General features: G+C 49.3%; 1 protein-coding gene across 47 annotated transcripts in view; it reads right to left on the bottom strand.

Annotated features, from left to right (window-relative positions):
• SORBS1 (sorbin and SH3 domain containing 1) overlaps positions 1 to 22,422 on the bottom strand; it is a 237,798-nt gene that overhangs the window by 45,428 nt on the left and 169,948 nt on the right. For 18 of the 47 annotated variants that reach the window (XM_062215205.1, XM_062215217.1, XM_062215218.1 and 15 more), the window contains 7 exons: positions 19,324 to 19,371; positions 19,073 to 19,202; positions 17,454 to 17,568; positions 11,897 to 11,980; positions 7,835 to 7,900; positions 7,196 to 7,297; positions 4,080 to 4,129 (listed from right to left, as the gene is read on the bottom strand). In XM_062215205.1, coding sequence (XP_062071189.1) covers positions 4,080 to 4,129; positions 7,196 to 7,297; positions 7,835 to 7,900; positions 11,897 to 11,980; positions 17,454 to 17,568; positions 19,073 to 19,202; positions 19,324 to 19,371 — 595 coding nt within the window. The remainder of the gene's footprint in view (positions 1 to 4,079; positions 4,130 to 7,195; positions 7,298 to 7,834; positions 7,901 to 11,896; positions 11,981 to 17,453; positions 17,569 to 19,072; positions 19,203 to 19,323; positions 19,372 to 22,422) is intronic. The other 29 variants (XM_062215209.1, XM_062215221.1, XM_062215222.1 and 26 more) reach the window with 4 other exon arrangements.

Here is a 22,422-nt window from a genome sequence, read left to right as displayed (position 1 = left end):
CCACAGCCTCTGTACTGCATGAAAGCTTTTATATTTACAACATGCTACTGTCACATTCCATCTGCAGTTCTCTGAACCTTCCCTGACTTCTCCTCCCCAAAACAAGGGGTGCGCAAGGCCTCCCCGGTCCTATCTGTTTACCACACTGGATTCTGGCTGCTGCTCACCAGTTGATCTCCCCTGTTATACCCCGAGCCTCCAGCAAGCAGGAAGTTTATTTTACCAAGTTTTGCATAGCTGGTGTCTAGCATAGTGGTTCAATAAATATTAGCAGAATAAAGAATTCTGCAATTAAATGACTATAGAACTATGAAACAAAGTAGCCAGGGAAATCTACAATATTTCACTCAGTACTGCAGGTTATATTTGTGTTTTGTCAGATAAAGGGGAAACAATGTCCCCTTGGCTGTAGGTGTACTGCCCAGGACAAAGCAGCTTGCCTTTTGGTGCCACCTGCTGTCCTAATGGAGTAAATACAATTCTTCAGAACGTATCCATCCTCAAACATCGATGAAAACAGTAGCTGCAATATTAAGTAATGGGTCTGAAAATGCTAGGGAAATAAAATACAAAATTAAAAACATACTGTGGTGGCAAATATAAAATACATTTTCGAGGGTAAAACTTGTTGTTTTAGGATATTGGGATTCTTAATTTCTTCCTGTTCTCAAATTTTTAAAATATTATGGTATGTAATCCAAACTAATTAATAACATTTAAACTGTAGTCCATGTGAGATACAGATATCACTTCTCTGGCTGCCACGAAGCTGTGAACCGTGGCCATCTGTCTTCCTCGGGTGAGGTCAAGTGCAGCCACTGTCTCCTCCCACACAGCGTCCCTCTCTACCCAGTCCACACGCTGTCTGTCTCAGTGCTAAGTGGGCTGGATTCTAAATCAAAGAGATTCACAGATCCTCTCATTCATTACCAAATCTTTACCCACACTTTCCTTGGTGCCAGGCACCCCATTGAGGCTGGCTCCTCACGAATCCCAAGTGTGGAAAAAAAATCCTACACATTTGAACAAACTGGGAGAATACCAGGTCTGATAACAGAACCCCCCGCCCCCAATAGAAGAGCAGGAGGAAAACACTGACTCCTTCTCACCCCGTGAGAAGGGCTCGGGTTGGAAAGCCGAGCTCTGGAGGCCCGTTTCAGTGGCAGGGATGAGCGCTGGGGAAATGTGTATACTCGAGTGTCTGAACGAACAACTGTTCTTTCAGGCACGTTCAGCCCGTCACCCCGGCTAACTCAGTATCATAACTGTGGCTTTAATTGTTTTTTAGAGGCTCAGAAACAGTAAACCAGAGGATGCCTCTTGCTAGTTTATTACCAAATTTGGGTCAGTACGGAGCAGGTGCAAGTTGATTGCCAACATCAGTCTCCTGGCCTAGAACTTTGCTCTTGCTCTGGAGAGAGCTCCCCGGGCACCAGCTGGGGAATTGCGGGCACTGCACCCTCAATGGGCCCATTTCCTTTCCTATGGAATGAGGTGGAAAACAATGCCTGGGGGCTGGTGCTGTGGCACAGTAGGACAAACCACTGCCTCTGATACCAGCATCACGTATCAGATTGCCTGTTGGAGTCCCCTCCCTACTAGTGCACGGCCCAAGTACTTGGACCCCTACACTCCCATGGGAGACCCAGATGGAATTCCAGGCTCCAGCCATTGTGGCCATTTGGGAAGTGAGAAGTGAACCACAGGATACATGATCTCTTCTCTCTCTAACTCTGCCTTTCAAATACACACACACACACACATATTAAAAAGAAAAAAACAATTCCTGATCCTGGAATGTCAAGAGGATTAAATGAGGTGAAGCAGACAGAGAGTTACACACAGACCTGGCACATGGTAAACACTCAATACCCTACTAAGACCTGCGCTCCCAACCCTCCCTGCTCCTGGTGGCCACTTTCTTCTGAACACTTGCAACCCTCACAGCCTATTTCATTCATTTGCCACTTTGCTTTCCATTTACTAACTGTGTGTGTGTACCACAAAATTAATGGACTGTGTGCCTACATTCTCACTACAATATCCAGCCCAGTGCCCTAGACCCTGTAGAGCTAAGGAATCCACTCAGCCGCCCACAGCAACCTCTTCTCCCTTGTGCACTGCAGGGTGGCAGGGGTGCAGGGGTGAGGGGGAAGGCCGGGCAGCAGGGCCAACAGTGGCCGGTCCTAAAACATCAGGGGGCCGGCATTGTGGCACAGAGGGTGAAGCTGCCACACGACACTGGTTTGTGTCCTGGCTGCTCCATTTCTGATCCAGCTCCCTGCTAATGGTGGTGGAGGATGCTCCAAGCCCTTGAGCCCCTGTACCCATGGAAGGGACCCAGATGAAGTTCCTGGCTCCTGGCTTTGGCCTGGCTATTGTGGCCATCTGGGAAGTGAACCAGTGAATGGAAGATCTCTCTCTCTCTATACCTCTTTCAAATAAATAAATAAATCTTAAAGGAAAAAAAAAGGCTGAGTCAGGATTGCCAAAGCAACAAGCTGAGAATAAACTGCTGACCTCACCTGAGGGGAGTTGCAGGAGCTGTGGGCTTGGCCACGCCCTTCAAGGCCACACCCTTCAAGGCCACGCCCTTTATCTGCGGGAGCCTGAGGTCCTGGGGTGGCCTCCACCTCCCAAAGCCTCCGGGGGACCTGGAGAAACTGTTGATTGCTGTCATCCCGGGAGCTGAAGACACAGCTCCCATGGAAGCTCTGAGGGCCCAGAGTGGAGGGAGGGCTGGGAGGAGGCGGCCAACCGGCTTCTGAGCCCTGGCACCTCTTCCACTGATAGGACATGAGTGGGAACAAGAGGCTCTAGACTCCGCCTCCCGCAAGGCAGGAGCCTTCTCCGCCTGGGTCTGGGTGTATCCTCCTGATTTCTTCTTATGCTCCTGGGTACATTAAGCATGAAACACATGCATGTATAGGAAAGCATTACCATACAGATGTAGCTAGAACTTCTGACCACTGCCCTGAAAGGACTAAGGTGTTTCCAGTTTCCCACTGCAATACCCATCACCACAGTGCCCTGGCACGGGCCCCCAAATCCAGAAACTCAGAGACTTTGTTCACTATGGATTTACAGCCCCAAATGGAACAGGCAATAGTCGACCTTTGGGAAATGATCCCAGCCCAAGTTTACTGTTGTGTAGGAGGCCCTGCCCTCCAGTAGTTAATATTTAGCAGCAATTATAAAAACACAGGCATATGATGCAAGTGCATGCCAACAGAAGCAAGGGCCCTGGGGGGTGCTAAGGTGTGGCTGGGTGCGGGCAGGCCCATGAGGACCTGTTCACCATAGGCCACGCGTGAAAGGGGTGAGGGACATGGAGCGTTTCCCGCTGGGAGAAGAGCTGCATGGCAAAGTGCTAAGAAAGGCAAACTGGTAGAGGAGAGGATTCAGGAGGGTCAGGGGGGTCTAGGGCAAGAGGGCCAGCTGTCTCCCCAGTAAGGGGTGAGTGGGGGTGCACACATCACACAGGCAGACCTGAGAATCGATACAGGGAAGCAACCCCACATCCGTGCAAGAATCATAAGTGAGTCCCTTCTTGGCTGCACTTCCCCCAGGCCCCCCCAATAGATCCAACCTGAGGATCCAACCCTCCGTGAGCCCCCCCATCTCTATTCCAGATTCAGCCTACCACAGTCGCTCCCCCTTCCCCAAGAATCCACAGACAGGAACTTTGATGCGGGACTTAGATAAACCCCCAAGCTAAAGGGGTAACACCAGCACAGGGGAAGCTCATCAAACGTGATCTGGTGCCAGAGTACAGAGGCAATCACTTGCAGAACACCACTGGATTGCTACTCACCACCAAACCCAACATCAGCTGAAACCACACACACAGGTCTTCACAAAGTTCACAGAAAATGCATAGCACGAAAAAAACCCAGGCATGTGCTTCAAACTTTTTTGCACCAGAATGAACTTGTCTTCTAATTCCATTTTGCCACAAACTTTCGGAAGCATCCTTGTGCAAATAAAATACACGCGGAGTCTGACACACCAGCTTCTCGCCTCCCATTGCTGACAGGAAATACGTGAAGCCATGGAAACAAGGTTGAGTGACAACTTACTATCCAGGAGGCTCTGAGGAAACTTCCAGACTGGGGCTGACGGCTGAGCTCTGTAAATGTCAAAGAAAAAAAAAAAAAAAGGGAAAGGAAAGAAAAAATATTGTAGATGATTTATGTTGACTCTGAGGCTTCAAGCTATGGGCAGAGAGAGAAAGAGGTCACCTTCCTCTCCTGTCTAGATAAGGACCTCTGGGAGATAAGCAGCCTGGCTGGAAAGATTTCAGGGCTAGTGGAAGGCAGGGCTCTTCCTTGGGGTGGGTAGGGGGACTTCAGGGCAGGTGGGCTCTCCCACTCTCTGGTCTTCTGCTTTCCCAGTGGATGCAGCCAAGCCTGTCTGGGTGGGTCAGGAGGTGGCCCCCTGACTCCCACTCATCTTCAGTCGCAGGCCACTGCATGGCTGACAGAGACAGCACACTTTTGCCAGCTTCTCCCTGGCGCTCAGGAACCTCCGGCCCGTGCCCTGCAGACCCCTTCATGCACCCTGAACGCCACATCCAGCACTTCAGGCCCACAATATGTGAAGAGCGTTTTAGAAGGCCGCACCACACTGAGCCCATGGGGTTATGCCTGCAGATTGAGAGGGGTGGAAACAGACAGAACACCAGCTCCACAAAACCCACGAATGACTGTTTCAGCATGGACAGGGGAGAGCTTTATTCAAGCACAGGGCACAGCACAAAATGGAGAGAACAGCCAAGAGCTACGTGCAAAGGAAAAGCGTGATAATTATGGGTTTGAGCGTTTCTGTTGTCTGGGAGGGAAGAATGTAGAGAATTCAATATAACTTCATAAAAATAGTGTGCACACTGAATACATCAACGCCAAAGTTGACTTTTATAGATGCTTCTACCTCTAACTGTGACCACTTAAAGGAACACAAGCTACCTAGAGAAGAGACATTTGGGGAAAGGAAAGAAAGAGAAAGGAGAGGTTGTGAAAGAGGGAAGTGGGGGCGACAGCTCTGCCTCTGGAACTTACCCTTGACCTGATGGTGCCGCAGGCCACCCCACCACTCCCCGGGAGGGCACCCACTCTTACCTCCACAGTCACCCTCCAGCCCTGCTGGCTGCACAGGCCTCACCAGCCCAGCCTCCTCCTCCTGCAGTCTCCTACCTCTCGGCACCTGTCCCTTTCCAGTCTCCTCCCTTTGAGGTCACCACCAAGGAAAAGCTTGTGCATGACCCCACGGAGCTCTTGGGGGACACCCCCTCCCTTTCTTCCACCATCACCTTTGTTCAGTGAGGGCACTGGCCCTGCAAGACCCTCTGATGCTTTGTCACTCACTCTAATCCGTCAACAATCACGTGGGAACCTCCCACGTCTGGGTTGCCACGCACCCTGACTGCCCCTGGAGTCCACCCTTTCAGGCCTCTCTGGGGCACGCACTGTTCTCCTGCTCTCTCCTCCTGCTCCCTCACTCATTGTCCCCTCTACCTCTCTGAATGGTTCTTTCTCTGACTCTCCCCTCCAGCTCCTGGGCCATGTCACCCAGCACCCCAGTGGGTTGCTAGCATTCATATGAGTGTTTATGTCACCCTTTACGAGTGAGGCTGAACTGCCCAGGTCCTGAAAGCAAAGTCCCATAGGAGTGTCTGAGACACAGCCAGGGCTAAAGGGCAGCGGGCACGCGAAACAACACGAAGATGACTCAGGTACGTATCAGACATTCTGCTGAGCCCTCTGCCACCTGGGCAGCAGCCTCTGCCTTCAGGGAGGCTGCGCGTACAATCGCTTGGTGACTCTCTAGCCGCCCAGGTACAGAAGCTCTCTTATCATCTCGGACCCTTGGACAAGTGACTCCTCGTTTGTTTTCACACAGCATGCCATCTCAGGCATCCCACCCTGCACCCCAGCCCACTCAGGACTCACCTGCAGCCATGGCTCCTGCTCCAGAACTGGCAGTGACCACTCCCCGCCCTGGCGGGACTTCCATCCCACAGTGGCCACGCCTGGTTCCAGTCTCCACCCCATCACCCATCTGCCTCCATCATGTGCACAGTGACTCACCTCTTGGGCCTCTGTAAGTCCCCACGGAGGGTCTGGGCCTAACCACTGGCCCTGCTGGCTCCACTATCCCCCAGTCCCCTCTGGATTCCTGAATGACAGCTGCCAGACCGGGCTGGGGCTTCTTAGCTTCTGGTTCTTATCCCAGCCCCCTTGGCCGCTACCCCAAACCCCTGGTTGGTCTGCCCCGCCCCTTCCCTGGCTTGGGTCTCCTCTGGCACTCAGGTGGTGTTTCATACCCCAGTCACCAGTGCTGGCGGTCCAGACCTCTTTGTCCTGCCTCTGCCTAAGTATAACAGGGAGCTGCCGGCAGTTTCCACTTCTCCAGCAGCGTCCATGCTCACGTTTCATTTTCGCTAGAGGTATCCTTTCCTTGTGACAGGCTCTGCTGCTGGGTCGGCGGACCCTGGGAACTGTTCTGCAAATATCCGGTGTTTTCTTCCCCACGGGAAATCCATTTACCTTGGGGCTGCCCCTGCACTCTCTCTCCCGCTCTTTAACAGACCGCATCTTGCCATAGTTCCCTTTTAAACACATCCGTCTGCATGGGCAGCGTTCACTTTCAAACGCTTCTTTGTACCCAGGCTGCCTCGGGAGAGCGTGATTTCACTGACAACTTTCTGACCTCTCAAGCGACAGGTGCCATGATTCTGACAGCGCCATGCACACCAGGGCACCCACATCGCTGCTGCTGGGTTTTCGAGAGTGATCTCTGAGGTTGGCATCTCCCAGGGCTCAGAAAGGACACGAGGATTGGCCAAAAGTGCCTCCTTGAAAAGTCAGAGGGTGCACAGAGGTGGAGGAAGGGACTTCGACGGGACCACGCCCTGCAAGCAGCTAAAAAAGAGTAAGAAGGTAGGGTGCCGGGGGCGTTCACACCACCAGCCGTCCTGCAAACAGCTCAGAAATGCCCTTTCAGGAAGATGCCAAGTTCAAAGGGAATCCAGAGGGAAATATATTTGGGAGGGGGGGGTCTAACACAGGAGTCCAGAAGCCATGCAACCGAAAACAAGCGGCATCACCACCGGCATCTCGGCTTTATCCGAAACCAAACGAAAGAAACAAAGCGGGGTGGAAAGGGAGCCACGGGCACGGGGAAAACCAGGAAGTACCTGTGGCCGGGCTGCGCCGCCGGCTTTATTACTCGTCTCCATTTGTTCTAAATCTGCCTCTAACTCTGTGTGGCAGAGGCTCAGATCTTTTTCTAGATTAGTCTGGTTCAAGAAAGAAAAGATGAGAAAGAATGTTTTAGTTTGGAGGAAAGGGAGAAAGAATGGAAGGTTAAGTTTGAAAAATGAATTTTCTTCTTTTTTAGTGTTAAGCTTTAATGAGGCCAAGATGGCCTGACTACAACCCAAGGGCTCACTAGAAATTAGTAAAAGACTTGAAAACAGAGAGTGCAACAACAGGCTGATCACACAGAAATCCTGAAGTAGTCAGAGCTTCAAAAGTCTACTCTACTTGCTAAGGAGAACTACAGCTATCACAAAAACCTACCTTTAAGGAAATACCTAGTATCTCTCTTTGCAGAGTTTGGTGACTGTGACAAATCTTATATGTCAGTTTAAAACCCTCTAAACATTAGTATATATTTTAAAGACTTTGTTAAATACTACAAGCCAAAAAAAAAAAAAATCACCAAGTCTATTTTTAAGTGGTTTAAGAAAAGAAAACAAACCCACAACACACTCACACTGCCCAAGGCTAGAGTGCACACAGACAGTCCAACGGAGGCGGCGCGGTGGAATTACCTTTCTATCCTCTCTAGGAAGGATAGAGCAGTCTCCAGGAGTATAATCCCATATCTTTTTGGGAGGCTGACGGGAAGCAGAGGAGGAAATGAAGAAATGAGCGTAAAGACATAAAGACAAACATGGAGACTGGCTCAAACGAAGAGGGGCACACTGGGGGAACCGCATCAACACAGAGAGGTGGACTCAAAGGTTGAGGGAGGGGGTGCTCGGCCTGAGGACACGGGGCTGGGGGCTGGGACTGTGAACTAGACTAGGGGGTCTGTGTCTGAGTCTCGAAAGCAAATCCCCATTGCATTCTAAATACTGGACACTTAGAAAAGGAAAAAAAAAAAAAGCAAAATAAAATTCACACAAATTTGAACAAAAATTGAAACTTTCAATTCTTCCTGGTGCTGTTCCAAGCAGGGCTGACCCTGCAGCTCCTACGGCTCTGCAGTGGTCGTCCCCACCGTGACAGTCGCTGTGCTCACAAACGTGGGGATCCAAAGCTCTGGCCAAAGGCAGGGGGGCTGCCCTCCGCCTGCTTTCTGTGCTTGCGGCAAGGAGACCCACAGACAAAGCCGGGGTGAACCAGACGCCGGAACAATTTCACACCACCAGTTTCAAAGTTTTCTTTGACAGCTTAGCTGGGGTCTGGCACTACTAGTGGTAGGGAGGTACCCCCCACGCCCTTGGAAAAGAGTTTAAGCTGAGAATTGGAATGGTGGGCAGCAAGCTTTTCGTTTTCTCTTTTAGCCCTTCCTGTTCAGGCTACAGCTGCGTCCCTGCGGCGGAACTCTGCAGAGAGATGAGAGGGAGAGTGACCAGGCACTTCCACCTTCGCAACCTCCTTCCTTCGTAACTGCCCTGAGATGAGAAATTCCTGACCCAGTAAGCTCTGCGGAGATGGAAACAGGAGGTCACTAAGGCTCCTTGAGTATCCTGTAAACTTCTCTCTGTAACCAACTCAAGGCCATTGTGCCTTGAGCATACAGATCGAATTACGCCAATTTCTATGGACATTTGAGGGGCGAACAGGAGAAAAAGCTGACACCGGGCTCTCTGTGGTGAATCTGCGGGTGAAAAGGTATCAGGCCCTAAGGTGAGCTGACCTCTGTCTGTCAGCAACAGACTCAGGACATCATCTTTCTGTATGTTGTAAAGTGAGCCATACTGCAATTATCTCCTCATCTTCGCTCTTAACACTCTCTGGGGAAGGAGACTTTTGCAAGTCACTTGAGAACCACTACTCACTGCTTCTCCTAATGCAAAAAAAAAATAAGAACAGTGCTGACAAATGACACTGGCTTTGCATAATCCTTCCCCAAGGGGTCCCTGGAGTCTTGCAGTGTTTGCTGTCGTACAACAACCTGTCAGAGCTAGAAAGATTAACAGTCAGGACCTTGCCGACTCACTCTGCGTGGCTTTGTGTGAGGGGCGAGGCAGAAAAGGCTCAGGATTAATGTTCTGGTGGACTTTGCTTGGGTGATGTGGTCCCAAGTTGGAGTGAAAAAAAAAAAAAAAAAGCAGCAATGATGCCCCAGTTGATTTGGTGGGGGTTTTAAATCGGTTCTGCTTCTGAACAGCTGCAGACGATGTTCAAACCAGCTCTCATGGTTTACACTTCTGTTTCTGTCTCTGACTGTTCTGAGGTCCAGAGTGTTTGTGGTAGGAAGAGACAAGAAGAGAAAAACTTCTTACCACACCTCCTTCCCAGGCCCTGCCGCTTTAGTAGGTAATGCCCCCTTAGGAGGCCTCCGATCACAAAGGCCTGTTCACCTTGGCGCGATTCTCCAGGACATGGGCATGGATTATGTTATGTTGGGAAGCTTTCAAAGGTGTTATCTTTTCAAGTCAGACCTACATAAAAGGGGGTGGTCCCATTAGAAGGAGTCTGAGGCCTGTGCTAGGGACTCAAGATCATTTTGGGAAAAGCATCTCCAAGTCTCCAGATAACTAAGAGGCGGTGAGAGCAATGGGACGGGGACAAGTTACAGGAAGGCACCAGTCCACGAGTGGACTGCACTCCTGTGAAGAGCCCGTGTGGTTCTCAGACCACAATTCCCAGTAGAAAAGGTGTTAATTTACCAAGTTGTTCATACAGCCCCATTCACGTATGCTGGGACTGAAATACCTGGGCGGGGCCGGCGCTGAGGCATAGTGGGTTAAGCCTCTGCCTGTAGTGCCGGTGTCCCATATGGGCACCAGTTCAAGTCCTGGCTGCTTCACTTCTAATCCAGCTCCCTGCTAATGGCCTGGGAAAGCAGTGGAAGATGGCCTAAGCAGCAAATTTCATAGAAGTTCTCCATCAGCGGCCATTTGAGGAGTGAACCAGCGAATGAAGAACCTCTGTCTCTCCCTCTCTCTCTGTACCTCTGCCTCTCAAATAAATGTCTTTTTAAAAAATTATTTGCAACAATTTATTAAGACTAACCAATCACATTCACTTATGAAAAAAGTTCCATAATTTTTCCCAAAAACTAACACTGAAGATACAACTCATTTAGCTTTTAGCACATGAGGAGGTAGTTGGAAATTTGTGAATTCTGAAAGAGACTTCACAAATCAATAGCATAGACTTTTTACTAAACATAATTTTAAAAACAACTTTTGCCTTCTTTGGTGAAAGTATGAAATTATGTTATAAGGGTTTATGTTAATATCCAATCTTGGTCTCTTTTTTGGTGTGTGTGTGTGTGTGTGTATATGCATTTTGGCAGGTGAGACATACATAAAAATTAGTTTGAGATAATTGAGCAGGTCTTAAGGAAAAAAAGGAAACAAGTTAGGATACTGAAAAATATTTTTACATGTGAAACGGGTTGCCTCAGGCAGAGTAAATGATGTTTGTGTGGTGAACAGCTGAGAACATAGGGAGAGGAAGTGAGAAGCATGAAGTAGGCACCAAACATCCCTGGAGGGGAGGTGCGGCCTGCAGTTAGATGTGCCCCTCTCCACTGGGCAGTAGGTGGCGCTGTTCATCCAGGATAGCTCAGGGCTTTGGCAAGACAAGATCTAAGGACAGGAAGAGAGGAATCGGGTGTTGTTCCTAGAAGCAGGTTGTTTCCAAGTCTGGTGCTCCTAATTCAGAAGCTGCAAGGTCTATATCACTGTGTCAGATTAGCGGTCTTGGAGCACATGCTTAATTCCCCTCTGGCTTTGTCTTGATGAAAAATACACATCATGGAATTCCACATTTTACTGAACTATAAAGTTAATTCCTGCCTGTCTCTAGCACTATCATCCCAAACCACAGCAGCTCAGAAGCTGGATTCAGTACTTAAAGTCTCACACACCGAACCTAATAAAATGCTTTGCTTTTATATGCTTAACTCTCCACCTGCAAATTCTATTTGCAACTGTAATTATTAATAGACTTTAAAGTATCTGGAGTTTTAAAGTCAGCTTCCAATGACCTCCAGGGAAAGGATGAGCTCAGTTCTCCCTTCTGTTTAATATTCTTTTGGGTACACATTAAGAAAATCCTCCTGTGAATGCCAAATTTCCTTCCGAATCAAAGTCGACTCAGAGATACCACTGGGGAAGCTGCAGAACACTCAACGTGTTAGAGTTCCTAACTCCCATTTCAAAACTTGGGAAACATCATCCTAGCTCATAGGGCCACACTGGCATAGGCGGCCCTTCTCTGACTTGCTCTGGCACTTCTCTGGTGCACATGTTTCCAAAAACACTGCTTAAAGCAGTGACAGGGCTGTTCCTCCTGGTGTTCAGCGCCCGTGAAGGCTCTGGCCAAGGCAGTGAGCCAATGGCTGAAAGAAGGCTATCCTCGAGGCGCGCTGCTAGTGGTGCGAGGCCCTAGGACAAGTGCTGACTAAGTGGCCTGTCTCTGGGATATTCTGGCAAAGTTGTACATCCAGAGCTCACTGCCCTTTCTTGGTGGAAGCTTACTGGCAAAGCTCACTGGCTGCACTGAGAAGAGACGACCCCACTAGTGGCGACCAGCAGGACTGCTCCCCACCTTCCTGAATTCCTTACAAACAGATCCGATTCTTTAGCAGCAACAATGCATCAACAGCACTCTTTTACAAGGTGGATAACCACCGAAGCTATTAAACTTACCGGTTTCCCAAACTCCAATTCCGAAAAGAATTTATACCAAGGTTCATTCTTTAAATCTATCTCTTCTGGGCTTATATCCCGACTCTATAGGGGTTGGTGATAGGGAAATGGAAGAAAGAGAAGGATAACATTATGCAAAGATTACATAGGATCAGGCCAGTAGAGATGCAGTGATTTCCAGGTACGTACAGCAACTGCGGTATTCGACAGCAGCACTCATCTTGCTTTGTTTTCCGACACCAGCAAAAACAGCAGGACCAGGATGAGCTTGTAAAACCAGGGAAACTGAACTGGGGAGCAGTGAGCGAATCGCTCTCAGTCCTCAGGCAGATGGGCCAGAGACGGAGGACTCTGCAGCCCACGACACCCCCCGCAATGAATCTGAACATGGGCACGAGGGTAGTCCCCAGTACAAAGCCCTCCTTCTCTCTACACAAGGAACTATTAGTTACCAGCAAATAAACGGGGGAGCACACCAAACGTTTAGCCACCTATGCCAGCTGAGCAGAGCAAACGACTTCTGTAGCTAGTACAATTTTAGTGCTTTTTGGCAAGGCTGCCTTGAGGTTTTCCAAATAAATGTAAATGCCGACACTTTATGAAAGCCAGTGGTTAATACTGCATCTTTAATGGCACACGAGTAGGTGAGAAACCATGTCCCATCCACAGGACAGTGAAAGATGACTTAAGTAAAAACAGAGGACACACAGCGAAAAGAACGTTTTCAACAAGCATCCGTGGGCATGAATACAGATAGAATATATCTGAGGTTCTACAAAGTTAAAGAACTGGACAGAAAAATGAAGTGAGGGGAAAACTGGACAAGACAGAAAACAGAACAGGGGAAGAAAACTTATGGGTTATATTACAAAAATAAGTTAGATTTCTCATTTGAAGAGGTATCGTATAGACTAATAACGTGATTCCATGGGATTTAATATTTCATCAAATCCATATAAAGTTCTGGTATCTTACTCTGTGGATTAACATGTATTTCTGAAAACAGATAATTGGAAAACAAATGCCTGGAAAGCAAATCAGTGTTTCCCCTGGATATTGGCAGATATGTTCACACCAGACAAAAGTGTTTGAGGTTCATGGCTTAATTCAATTGATATATAAATGCTTAAAAATAAAATTTTGGTAATCACACACACACACACAAGAGAGATGCAATGATTTTCTACAGCCATCTGAAATGCAAAATATACATATCACACGAGAAATCGCACCACCCCCTAGGGCTGCCACACGTGAAGAGGGGGGTGCCAAGTCCACGGGGCGGTTCTGCCTGGATGCCTTTTTCCTTTTTTTTTTTTATTTTTAACAAGCAGAGTGGACAGTAGAGGGAGACAGAGAGAAAGGTCTTCCTTTTTGCCGCTGGTTCACCCTCCAATGGCCGCCGCACCACACTGTTCCGATGGCAGGAGCCAGGTGCTTATCCTGGTCTCCCATGGGGTGCAGGGCCCAAGGACTTGGGCCATCCTCCACTGCACTCCCTGGCCACAGCAGAGAGCTGGCCTGGAAGAGGGGCAACCGGGACAGGATCGGTGCCCCAACTGGGACTAGAACCCGGTGTGCCGGCGCTGCAAGGCGGAGGATTAGCCTACTGAGCCACGGCGCCAGCCTGGATGCCTTTTTCCTAACCTATCAGTGGCCAGCCCCTCTGCAGCCGGCAGACACGGCATCTCCTCAGTGGACGTGGCCACCCCCTCTTTCTAAGATCCCGTGAAGGATCTTCCCTCCACCACAGGCAGGGGCAGATCCGGACAGATGGCAGAGAACTTCTCGTTCACTGGAATTAAACTAAGAGAATCCAAATGAAACGGTGCTGGAACACGGGGTCGGGCCTCATGCCCCTAGGCGACGTCTCCTCCCGCTGTCTTTGGGGCCTCAATCCTGAAGGGGACGGCTCGCCCCCCACCAAAGCCTACAAGGACAGGACTGTCCAGGGACGACCGTCATTCTACACCCTGATGGATGCGGCTTCGTGAAACCCATTTCGTGTTTCTTACTGTCACAAAGACTATTTATAAACTGCTCTCTGGAAATAGGGTAGGCTGGGTTTTTTTCTTTTTTTCTTTTTTAATGAAACATACCAACTCTTTTGGGAAACCATCCAAAAGTTTAGGTATTCACAGTCCTGAAAGAATTAACCTATTTGGTTCCCAGCAGTGGTTTGCAAACTGTTTTATGGCTGGAGTGAATATGCTGCGGGAACAGACTCGGGAGGTTTGGTTAAGCAGCTTGGGCCCAGAGCAGCTGGCCTCAGACCCAGGAGCCTCCCAGATAGAGACAGAAGCAACACCGTGGTGTCACGTGGCACGGGCAGAGGCGTTCCATTTTACCAGTTACAGTGCCGTGGCAGGCCTGTTATGGAACAGACTAACAGACATCGCTCTGCGTGTCCAGCGGGAAGCCTGCCCTGGCACACAGGGCAAATGCCATCCTGCCAGGCTCGGGGGAAGGGCAGCGCCTCGCCAGGAAAATGCCGGCCTCTCCTCAAGGACAGCTCTGCTGCTGGAACGGGAGCCGGAGACCAGTGTGAAGTTCCAGCTGCACAAGCCACCTGAATGTGGCACGTTCATCTGCACAGCACGTCACCACCTGCACAGTGCTCAGCCCGCATTACCCCAGCTGGCCTCTCGCTCAGGACCTCAGTGAGACAGCAGGCCAGGCGGCAGCTCTACTTAGGGATGGCAACACTGAGGTTCAGAGAGGTTATGTGACTAGCCCCAGGATGTAAGACAGAGTCAGAACCGAAACCCAGCACTCAGACCTTCCAATTCCTCACCCGGTCCTCTTTACAACATATTGTGTTCCACCTCTCCTACCCAAACGAGAAGGGGCAGAGCCGTTAGGTTTGCCCATGACATCATGTAAACAGGGCTAAGTGACCAAGCTGAAAAGCCAAGGAAGAAACTCAAAGAGACGGCGGCCTGGGACGACAGCCCTTATTTTACACTTCAGAGGCCATGCCGTGCCCGTCCATAGTGTTGGAATGTCTGCCTTCTTACTCTACACCTGCGGGAACAGGGACCCCACAATCTAACCCAGGGATGCGTTCAGGAAAGTTATTCTGCAGATACATTTGGTGAACTTGGCTGAGGTTCTCCAGAAGGGACTGTAGGGGAAAGTACAAAGGAATGGAGTCTGGAAAAGGCCATTTCTGACAAGGAGGGCCTGACCACCAGCTCCCGACTCCAAAGCCAGAAGAAAAGGAAAGGAGCTCCTAACTACGTAAGAGGAGGGCCGAGCAGGTGTTTAGACGCCAGTGTGAGCCTGTCCACTGGGTGACCAGCTTATCGAGAATGGACGTGGCCTGTGGGATGTGATGGGAGCACAGTGTTCCATTGGCCTGGTGGCGTGGGGAGCCCCCAGGGCAGTCCTTTTGGTCCACCAGTCCACCCTTCCTGCTGGCAACATGTAGACGTGCCCAGGAGGACACGACTTACACTGCCACACTGAAGCAAGTATGAGCACCTTGAAGTAGACAAAGAAAATCTTATCTCAAAACTTGGAGTCTACATCGAAGTCATTAGTTGGTATACTCACCCAGAGTTAACCAAAAGCAAAGTGTGTATGTGTATGCGTGTGTGTGTGTGCACACGTGTGCATGTGCAGTGGTGGTGATGTGGTGGGGGATACTGCTCAAATTCTAGCAAACCAGATACTTAATACCAACATGCAAGACTCCTACACTGAAGCTCACTTCCAACTTTTCTGTTCATGTGATAAAAATAGGAGGGGAAAAAAAAAAACCATTCAAACATAAAGGGCTAATTCAACTGCTGAAAAGGGTCAAGTATCAAAAGGTGAAGAATCAACTGAAATTTCTCTCTAACATTAAAAACTTCTCTTTGGAAGAATTAGGGCTGAACTGGCGCCCCGGGCTGCCTTTGGTGTTTGTGTCTCACTGTGGAGCTGACGCGGCTCGGGACAGCACAGAAGAGCGTCGTGTGCACCCAGAGGGAGCTCTGCGATCCACCTGCACAGTCGCCAAGGAGGGCCCCTCATGCAGACTCCGTGTTACTTTCCAGGGTTGTACAGATGACACGAACGACCCCAAAAACTATGATCCGGAAGATACTTGCAGCCATCACCGTATCCAGGAAGAAAACTATGTGGCTGTTTCTCCTAGCTCTGGATGCTGCTGACATTGCTAGGAACCCAGGAAAGGAAGTAGACACGAAGAAAAAACGAAGCGCCAGGGCCCTCTGTGAATGGTAATATGGCCGAAACAAAAACCCCGGGGGCCTATCGAGGCTGAAATTGTTTCCCCTTGCTCACATGTGACGGGGGTCCCATGCCAGTATTCAAGTGTCAGGAATATACCTGGACAGCAGCACCTTCCAGGAACAGCCCAGGGCAGGTGCCTTCCACGTTTGTTACACACAAGACACCTTCTCACAGCCAGAGAAGCTCCCGTGGAGGAGGAAGGCAGAGACAGAACCCTCCGCTCCTCCCTGTGGTTTCTGCTTAAAATAACCACAGTGCACACTGAACGACTGTGCTGAAAGCATTTCCGTGAGCTGCTGACCTTCTTTCCTGGTGAAAATCACTGCTTGCTCTGTGCTTTTAATGATGTCACCTTTTTATTTTAGCAAAAGTCAAATCGATTATTCCTGAAAAACATGGAAAGCAGAAGAGGCGGAGGGAAAGTAATTGGAACCTGCATTTCGGGGGCCTGCCCATTCTGCACTTGGTGTGGCGAACAGCATTTTAATAAAAGCCAGGCCCCGGCACAATAATCACATCCCGTTGTCACGGCTGGAGGCCTGCGACATCCACAGAGCTTTGGAGACTCCCTGGCATCGCCATCACAATTGTGGACCAGCTCTTCCTAACAAAGGGTGAATAAAAAGGAAGGGTGATTGGCAGAGCCTGACCAGTCTGGAAAACTTCTTCCCATTTCGCAGAGCAGGCTGCTCCTCCGGGGAGGTCTGCTGTGCCCACCCAGGCCTTTTCCCCACTCACAGGGGCTCAGAGATGTGAACTTGTACAGGGAACCATAAACCAGGCTGAACAGGCAATGAGTCCTCAATGTTACACTTGTCAAAAATGGAAGATCTAAAAGACATACGCTAATAGCCTGGAGCTTTTTCTCCCCCCAAGTCATAACGTCCTATTAATTATTTAGTCTTTAATGAGGTACTGGTGATGTCTACAGAATTTGTGCTTGTTCAATAAGTCACTTAAAAAAACTGACATTAGTGCAATTAAGGATAAGTCTGATAAATGAACGGTTAGACATCCAAAATAATCAGCAGCAGAATCAATCTTTATGTTAGCAACACGATTAGAATTAGTGAAAGCATGCACAAAAGGAGCGACAGAAGCACAATGAGAGGCTTTTTCACAAGCAGACCCTCAAGGAATTATTGCACAAATACCTGCAAAAATGAAACAGGGGTGAAAACACTTCGGTTCTTTTTCATTGTCTCCTAAACAAAGCAAGCCTATCTCAAAGGGCAAAGACTGTGATCCCCCGGCACAATGCGTCTGGATTTAAGAACATGGGTAGAAAGAGACAAAAGAACTTCAGTGTGCACATTACCATCTTTTCGTTGGTCAGAACGGAAGACTTGCCCGGCTGATACTCGTAAATGCTTTTGGGCTCTGCGCGGTATTTTCTTGTATCCACTTTCTTATCGGGGGGCTCCCAGTCGTTTCTGTCGAAAGAAAATCCTATTAGAGTGATTTTCATGAAAATTGGCATCAGCTTCCGACACGGTCTGACTTTGGTTGGCTGTCGTCTAATCAAGGAATTTTTATATCTGAAGCATAAAATCGGAGTCAGGGCGAGCAATGTAATTTCTCCACACAACCAGTTAAATCTCTGTGCCTGCCTCACGAGGGGCCTGAGGTCTCCTGCACTCAAAGCCAAGCACCAGGGAGCAGAGAGAAGAGAAAGAGAGGCAGGGAGGGAGCACACAGCAGCAAAGCTCGCTCTGGGAAAATCTTCCACCTTGCTCTGCTGTCATGAGTTTGTCATTCCCTAAACATGCCTGCTCTTCCCACTCACACAGTGAATGCCGGAGGACACTTGGAGGTTCTGGTTCACATCTCTGCCACATCACCTGCCTGCTGGCCACGTGGTCTTAGCCAGGCACCTTACCTCTTAGGACCTCATTTTCCCCGTGTGAAAAATGAGGGCTGTTGTAAGGCTGAAAGGAGACATGGCATAGAAATCACTGGCAGAGCTGCAGGCCCTTGGAGCTGCTCAGTAACGGTTAGCTATTATTACAATGGGGTTCTTTGCTAGTCCCATTAGAGCCATCCACCCATACCCCCACCAGTCTCAGACACTTGTCTTGGTTTTCAGTGATGGGTTTCATAGGCTATGTGAATCCTTGCAAACTGTTTGCAAATTGCAGGCACGTGTATTACTGCACTTTGCACTGTGCCTGTGTTTAGTTTTTCTTGCAAACCTGTAAGTGTGTTGATGACAGAGACAATGATTTATATATATTTAAATTCTGCCATAATATCTGGTTCAACTGGTATAGAATGCGCATAGTAGGTTCTTGATGAATGCACCCCTTGAGGGCTTTTAAAATAGATATTCGCTTTTCTATAGAGAAGGGAAACGTGGAAATATGAAACTGGATGTCTAAGGAAAAAATCATGATTTCACTGGGCCAGAGCCTTTTGTATTTGGAGAAGTGGCAGAAGCTGGGGGCTGGCAGAGAAGTGGACACCTGTCCCAATGGCACGAGAAGGTTGCTCCACCGGGTATTTGTAGAGACAAGAACTCAATAAAAGACAATTGAGCTGTTGGGTGCAGGCATAAAGAGATGATTAATGTCATCATTAGAACGATTCCAAGGCATATGTGTCACCATACATGTTACATGGATCAACAGACATCAGGAGCACATAGCATGAGCTTGGAATCTGAAAACAAAAAAATCTCTTGTGAAAGTGCAAACAGTGAGGACACTCATCACCAGCATTAATTAAACCACACTATAAGCCAGGCACTACTAGGAATGCTCCTTGGATTATCTCACTTCTCCTTGAAAGGAGAAGGCATGCCATTTTTCTCTCCGTTTCACAGATGAGCACATTGAGACTCACGGGATCCATGTGGCACGTTCCTGAGAGAGGAGGCTGGCAGCTCTCAATTAGGGAGGCCCCGCAATGACATGGACCAAAGGGCAAGGGAGCACTCACCTCTCTGGGCTGGACTTCAGCGAGGAAGAGCGGGCTGGGAGGGGCAGCGTGGCCGACCGCTTAACTACCTTCTCACCATCAATGTAGCTCATCTCACTTTTTGAGCGGGGCACAGAAAGGGGAGATTTTGCTGGAGAAAGAAGAGTGCATACCCAAGACTTTAAAAACATGAAAACGGACAGCAGGAAGATGCCTTCCCTCACCCTCCACTCTCCTTCCTCCCCACACCCAGGAAATTCAAAGTCACTTACTATCTTCAGAAAAGGAGTAACGAGGGGAGTACAGATCGGAGTCGTCATCTAGTGAACAGAACAAAAAGACGTCAGGGGCAATCAGCTAAGTATAGCAAACCGGGCCGGATGCTCCCTGCATCCCCAGTCCGGCACCACACCCAGCCACACCCGGGAGCCCAGCGCAGAGAGGAGCAGTCAAGCGCGGGAAGCCACACCACGGCAGACCACATCGGAGAGCAGCAAGGTTTGCAGAGTCCACCCAGCCCCGCAGGACCTGCAGTCCGGATGAGAACCTCCACGGCTGCAACCTACATGCAAGGGGGCCAAGGGCCAAAGGCCCTCCTCTGCCAGAGCCGCGATGCGGGCCGCCCACTCTGGCTGAGTGGAAGGTGGGGGCGTCGAGACGGCTCCCCCGCTGCATCCCCTGCTCAGAGCCTCTTCCCTGGCCCTGGAAGGGGAGCCCCCAAGGGTGTGGTTTCCAGCTCCCTGCCTCAGCTCCGGCCTGTTTTATGAGTCCCCACACACCATCATCACCACAGGCTCTGCGGCTGAGAAAACTGTCACCGTCATGTTTCCGCTGCCTCTCAGCCTGCTTGCGTGAGCAGGTTTCCTTCCCTGAACGCAAGGCAGCCATGACGGCATGCTTACGTGGTCAGCCCTGCAGAGGCACCACCTAGGAACGTGTCTAACTCGTGACTCTGGGCCGAATCAGACTCGCCCGAGTGTCTGTGACACGGAGGGGCTCCCGCAGGGCCGAGCACACATCCCTGGATAAGGAGGACCCTGGGGCTCCAAAACATGCACAACCGACACAAGATCTGGACCCATCATGAAGGCAGCTACAAAGCTCTAATTCAGAGCGCAGGCACACTTCTGGGAGCAGGTTTTCCAATTAGGACTGTCCCCCAAATGCGGGCTATTTAGTCACTACATCTGAGACGGTCCCTCCAAAGTGTCACTCCAAAAAGCCTGGAAGTCCACCCTCTCGTTTTCTGTATCTTGCTAACCAGATTCAGAACTCACATACATAGAATGAAGCCTCGACTCCCTCTCTTAAGAGCCTAACAACTTGAGCAAAGCCTGTGAGCTGATCCACAGACAGGGAGAGGAGCCAGATGCCGTATGTTAACAACCAAGTGTTAATCGAGTTTCGATGCCAGTCATTTCAGGTTTCAGAGCAGAAAAGGCCAGAATGCTTGATGAAATGTAAACTCAGCTAGCACTGCTCTTGCTCTAAGTGCTACTCACAGATAACCCTCTGTCACTCCTGCTTGTCCCTTCTCCGTGCCCGATTCTCATCTGCCCCTACTCCCAAGTAAGGGAACAGCATCAGGTCCCAAGCTACCTTTCCCCCTCTCTCCTCCCCAGTTTTCTCCTTCACGACAAGAATTAATCAACATCAAGGCTCAAGGTTCTTCCTAAAATGTTCACTGTTGCAAACTGAGCGTATAATCTTATTTTTGCCAATTTACGAAAACAGGGTATGGGAAAGAATAAAATGGAATCCAGAAACACATTCTTTGAGAGAATCTTCTGAAGAATTCGGTTGCCTTTTTTTTTTTTAAACAGAGCTTCTGGGGCTGGCGCTGTGGCATAGAGGGTAAAGCTGCCACCTGCAGCATGGGCATCCTGTACGGGCACCGGCTAGAGAGCTGGCTGTTCCACTTCTGATCCAGCTCCCTGCTAACGTGCCTGGAAAAGAAGCAGAAGATGGCCCAAGTTCCTGGGCTCCTGCACCCACGTGGGAGACCTGAAAGAAGCTCTTGGCTCAGCCCTGACTGTTGCAGCCATCTGGGGAGTGAACCAGCAGATGGCAGATCAATCTCTACCTCTTTCTTCATCTGCCTCTCTGTAACCCTTTCAAAAAAAAACTAAAACTGGTCAGAAAAAAAATTGATGCCTGCCCCAAATGAAAAAGTTAGCTTAGCTACAACTCGACATATGCACTGCCTAAAATCTAGCCTAATATTTTAACTCAAAACCCTGTACTTGTCTGAGTCGTGAAAGGTGACAGCCTATGAGTAGATGGGAAGGCAAGGGTTAATTCTTAACTATTACCAAACGCTCATGAAGTGACAAATACAGTGATGGGGGGAAGGGGCGTGAAGAATGGTATTTAAATATTCAAGGATATTTTTAAGCATGAGCTCTTTAAAAAATGTTGTTCCCTCGAGCTTTCTGATGTAGAATTCTAGAAGGTTCTTTGGAAGAAAAAAAAAAAAGAAACAGTTCTCATAAGATGGGAAAAAATAGCAATGCTTGGGGGAGTTTATCAAAGTCTTACTCAGAAAAGCAGCCGAAGCCACAGGGAAGCTGGACAATGAAGGTAGCCGGGCAGTCTGAGCACCTGGATGCTCTTATAGCTTCCTTTTCTCCCTTCTTCTCCGGGATAGGGGGAAAAGGCTAAGCTGGGGCCTGTGCACAGGCTTCTCGCATCTCACCCAGTATCCACAGGGTCTGACGTGGGCACTTCCCTGCATGGACATCTCAGAGAGCAAACTGCAGTTTTCCAGACTCATCTCCACAACTCTAGCAGTTAGGACAAGTTCTAGAGGATGGATAACTTATTATTTCTTGATGTTTGTGTTGCAAAGCCAAGGTTAAAGAACTTTTACTTCTGTGTAGAAATAGAAAAAGTAACCATATCTCCTGTTATTAAGGGCCTAATGATGGCTGGTGGTTTATTGATATCATCTCACTTATACCTTGCAAGAACCCCGGAAGAAGTAAATATTTTACAGACAAGACAACTAAAGCACAATCAGAGAGACATCAGGAACAGATTCCAAGTCTGTCTACCTCCCTAAGGCACCTCTGAGATCCTAACAGGGGTGGCTGCTTTGTTCTTTCAGCCCAGACTCCTGCACCCAGTCCTGAGAAAGGTGGAGACTCAGCTACTCCGTTCCCGTTTCCATTATGGAAGAAGCAGCAGAAGGTGTGGTTCTGAAACTCAAGTCCTGCACTGCACTGCTGGCCAGGCCAGTTCAGAGCCTCTGCTCTAATTTTCCCTGTCTCCACGCCTGGGGGATGCTTAGGCAAGTGGCTGGAGTTACCCCACCATACTGTGGCTTTCCTGCCTCTGTCCAGTCTCCGGGGACAATGCACAACAGAGTCACT

The sequence above is a fragment of the Lepus europaeus genome, chromosome 17, assembly GCF_033115175.1.
Source record: "Lepus europaeus isolate LE1 chromosome 17, mLepTim1.pri, whole genome shotgun sequence".
Classification (NCBI taxonomy): domain Eukaryota; kingdom Metazoa; phylum Chordata; class Mammalia; order Lagomorpha; family Leporidae; genus Lepus; species Lepus europaeus.
Note: the sequence above shows the minus strand (reverse complement) of the source record. Positions and strands in the feature narration are given on the sequence as shown.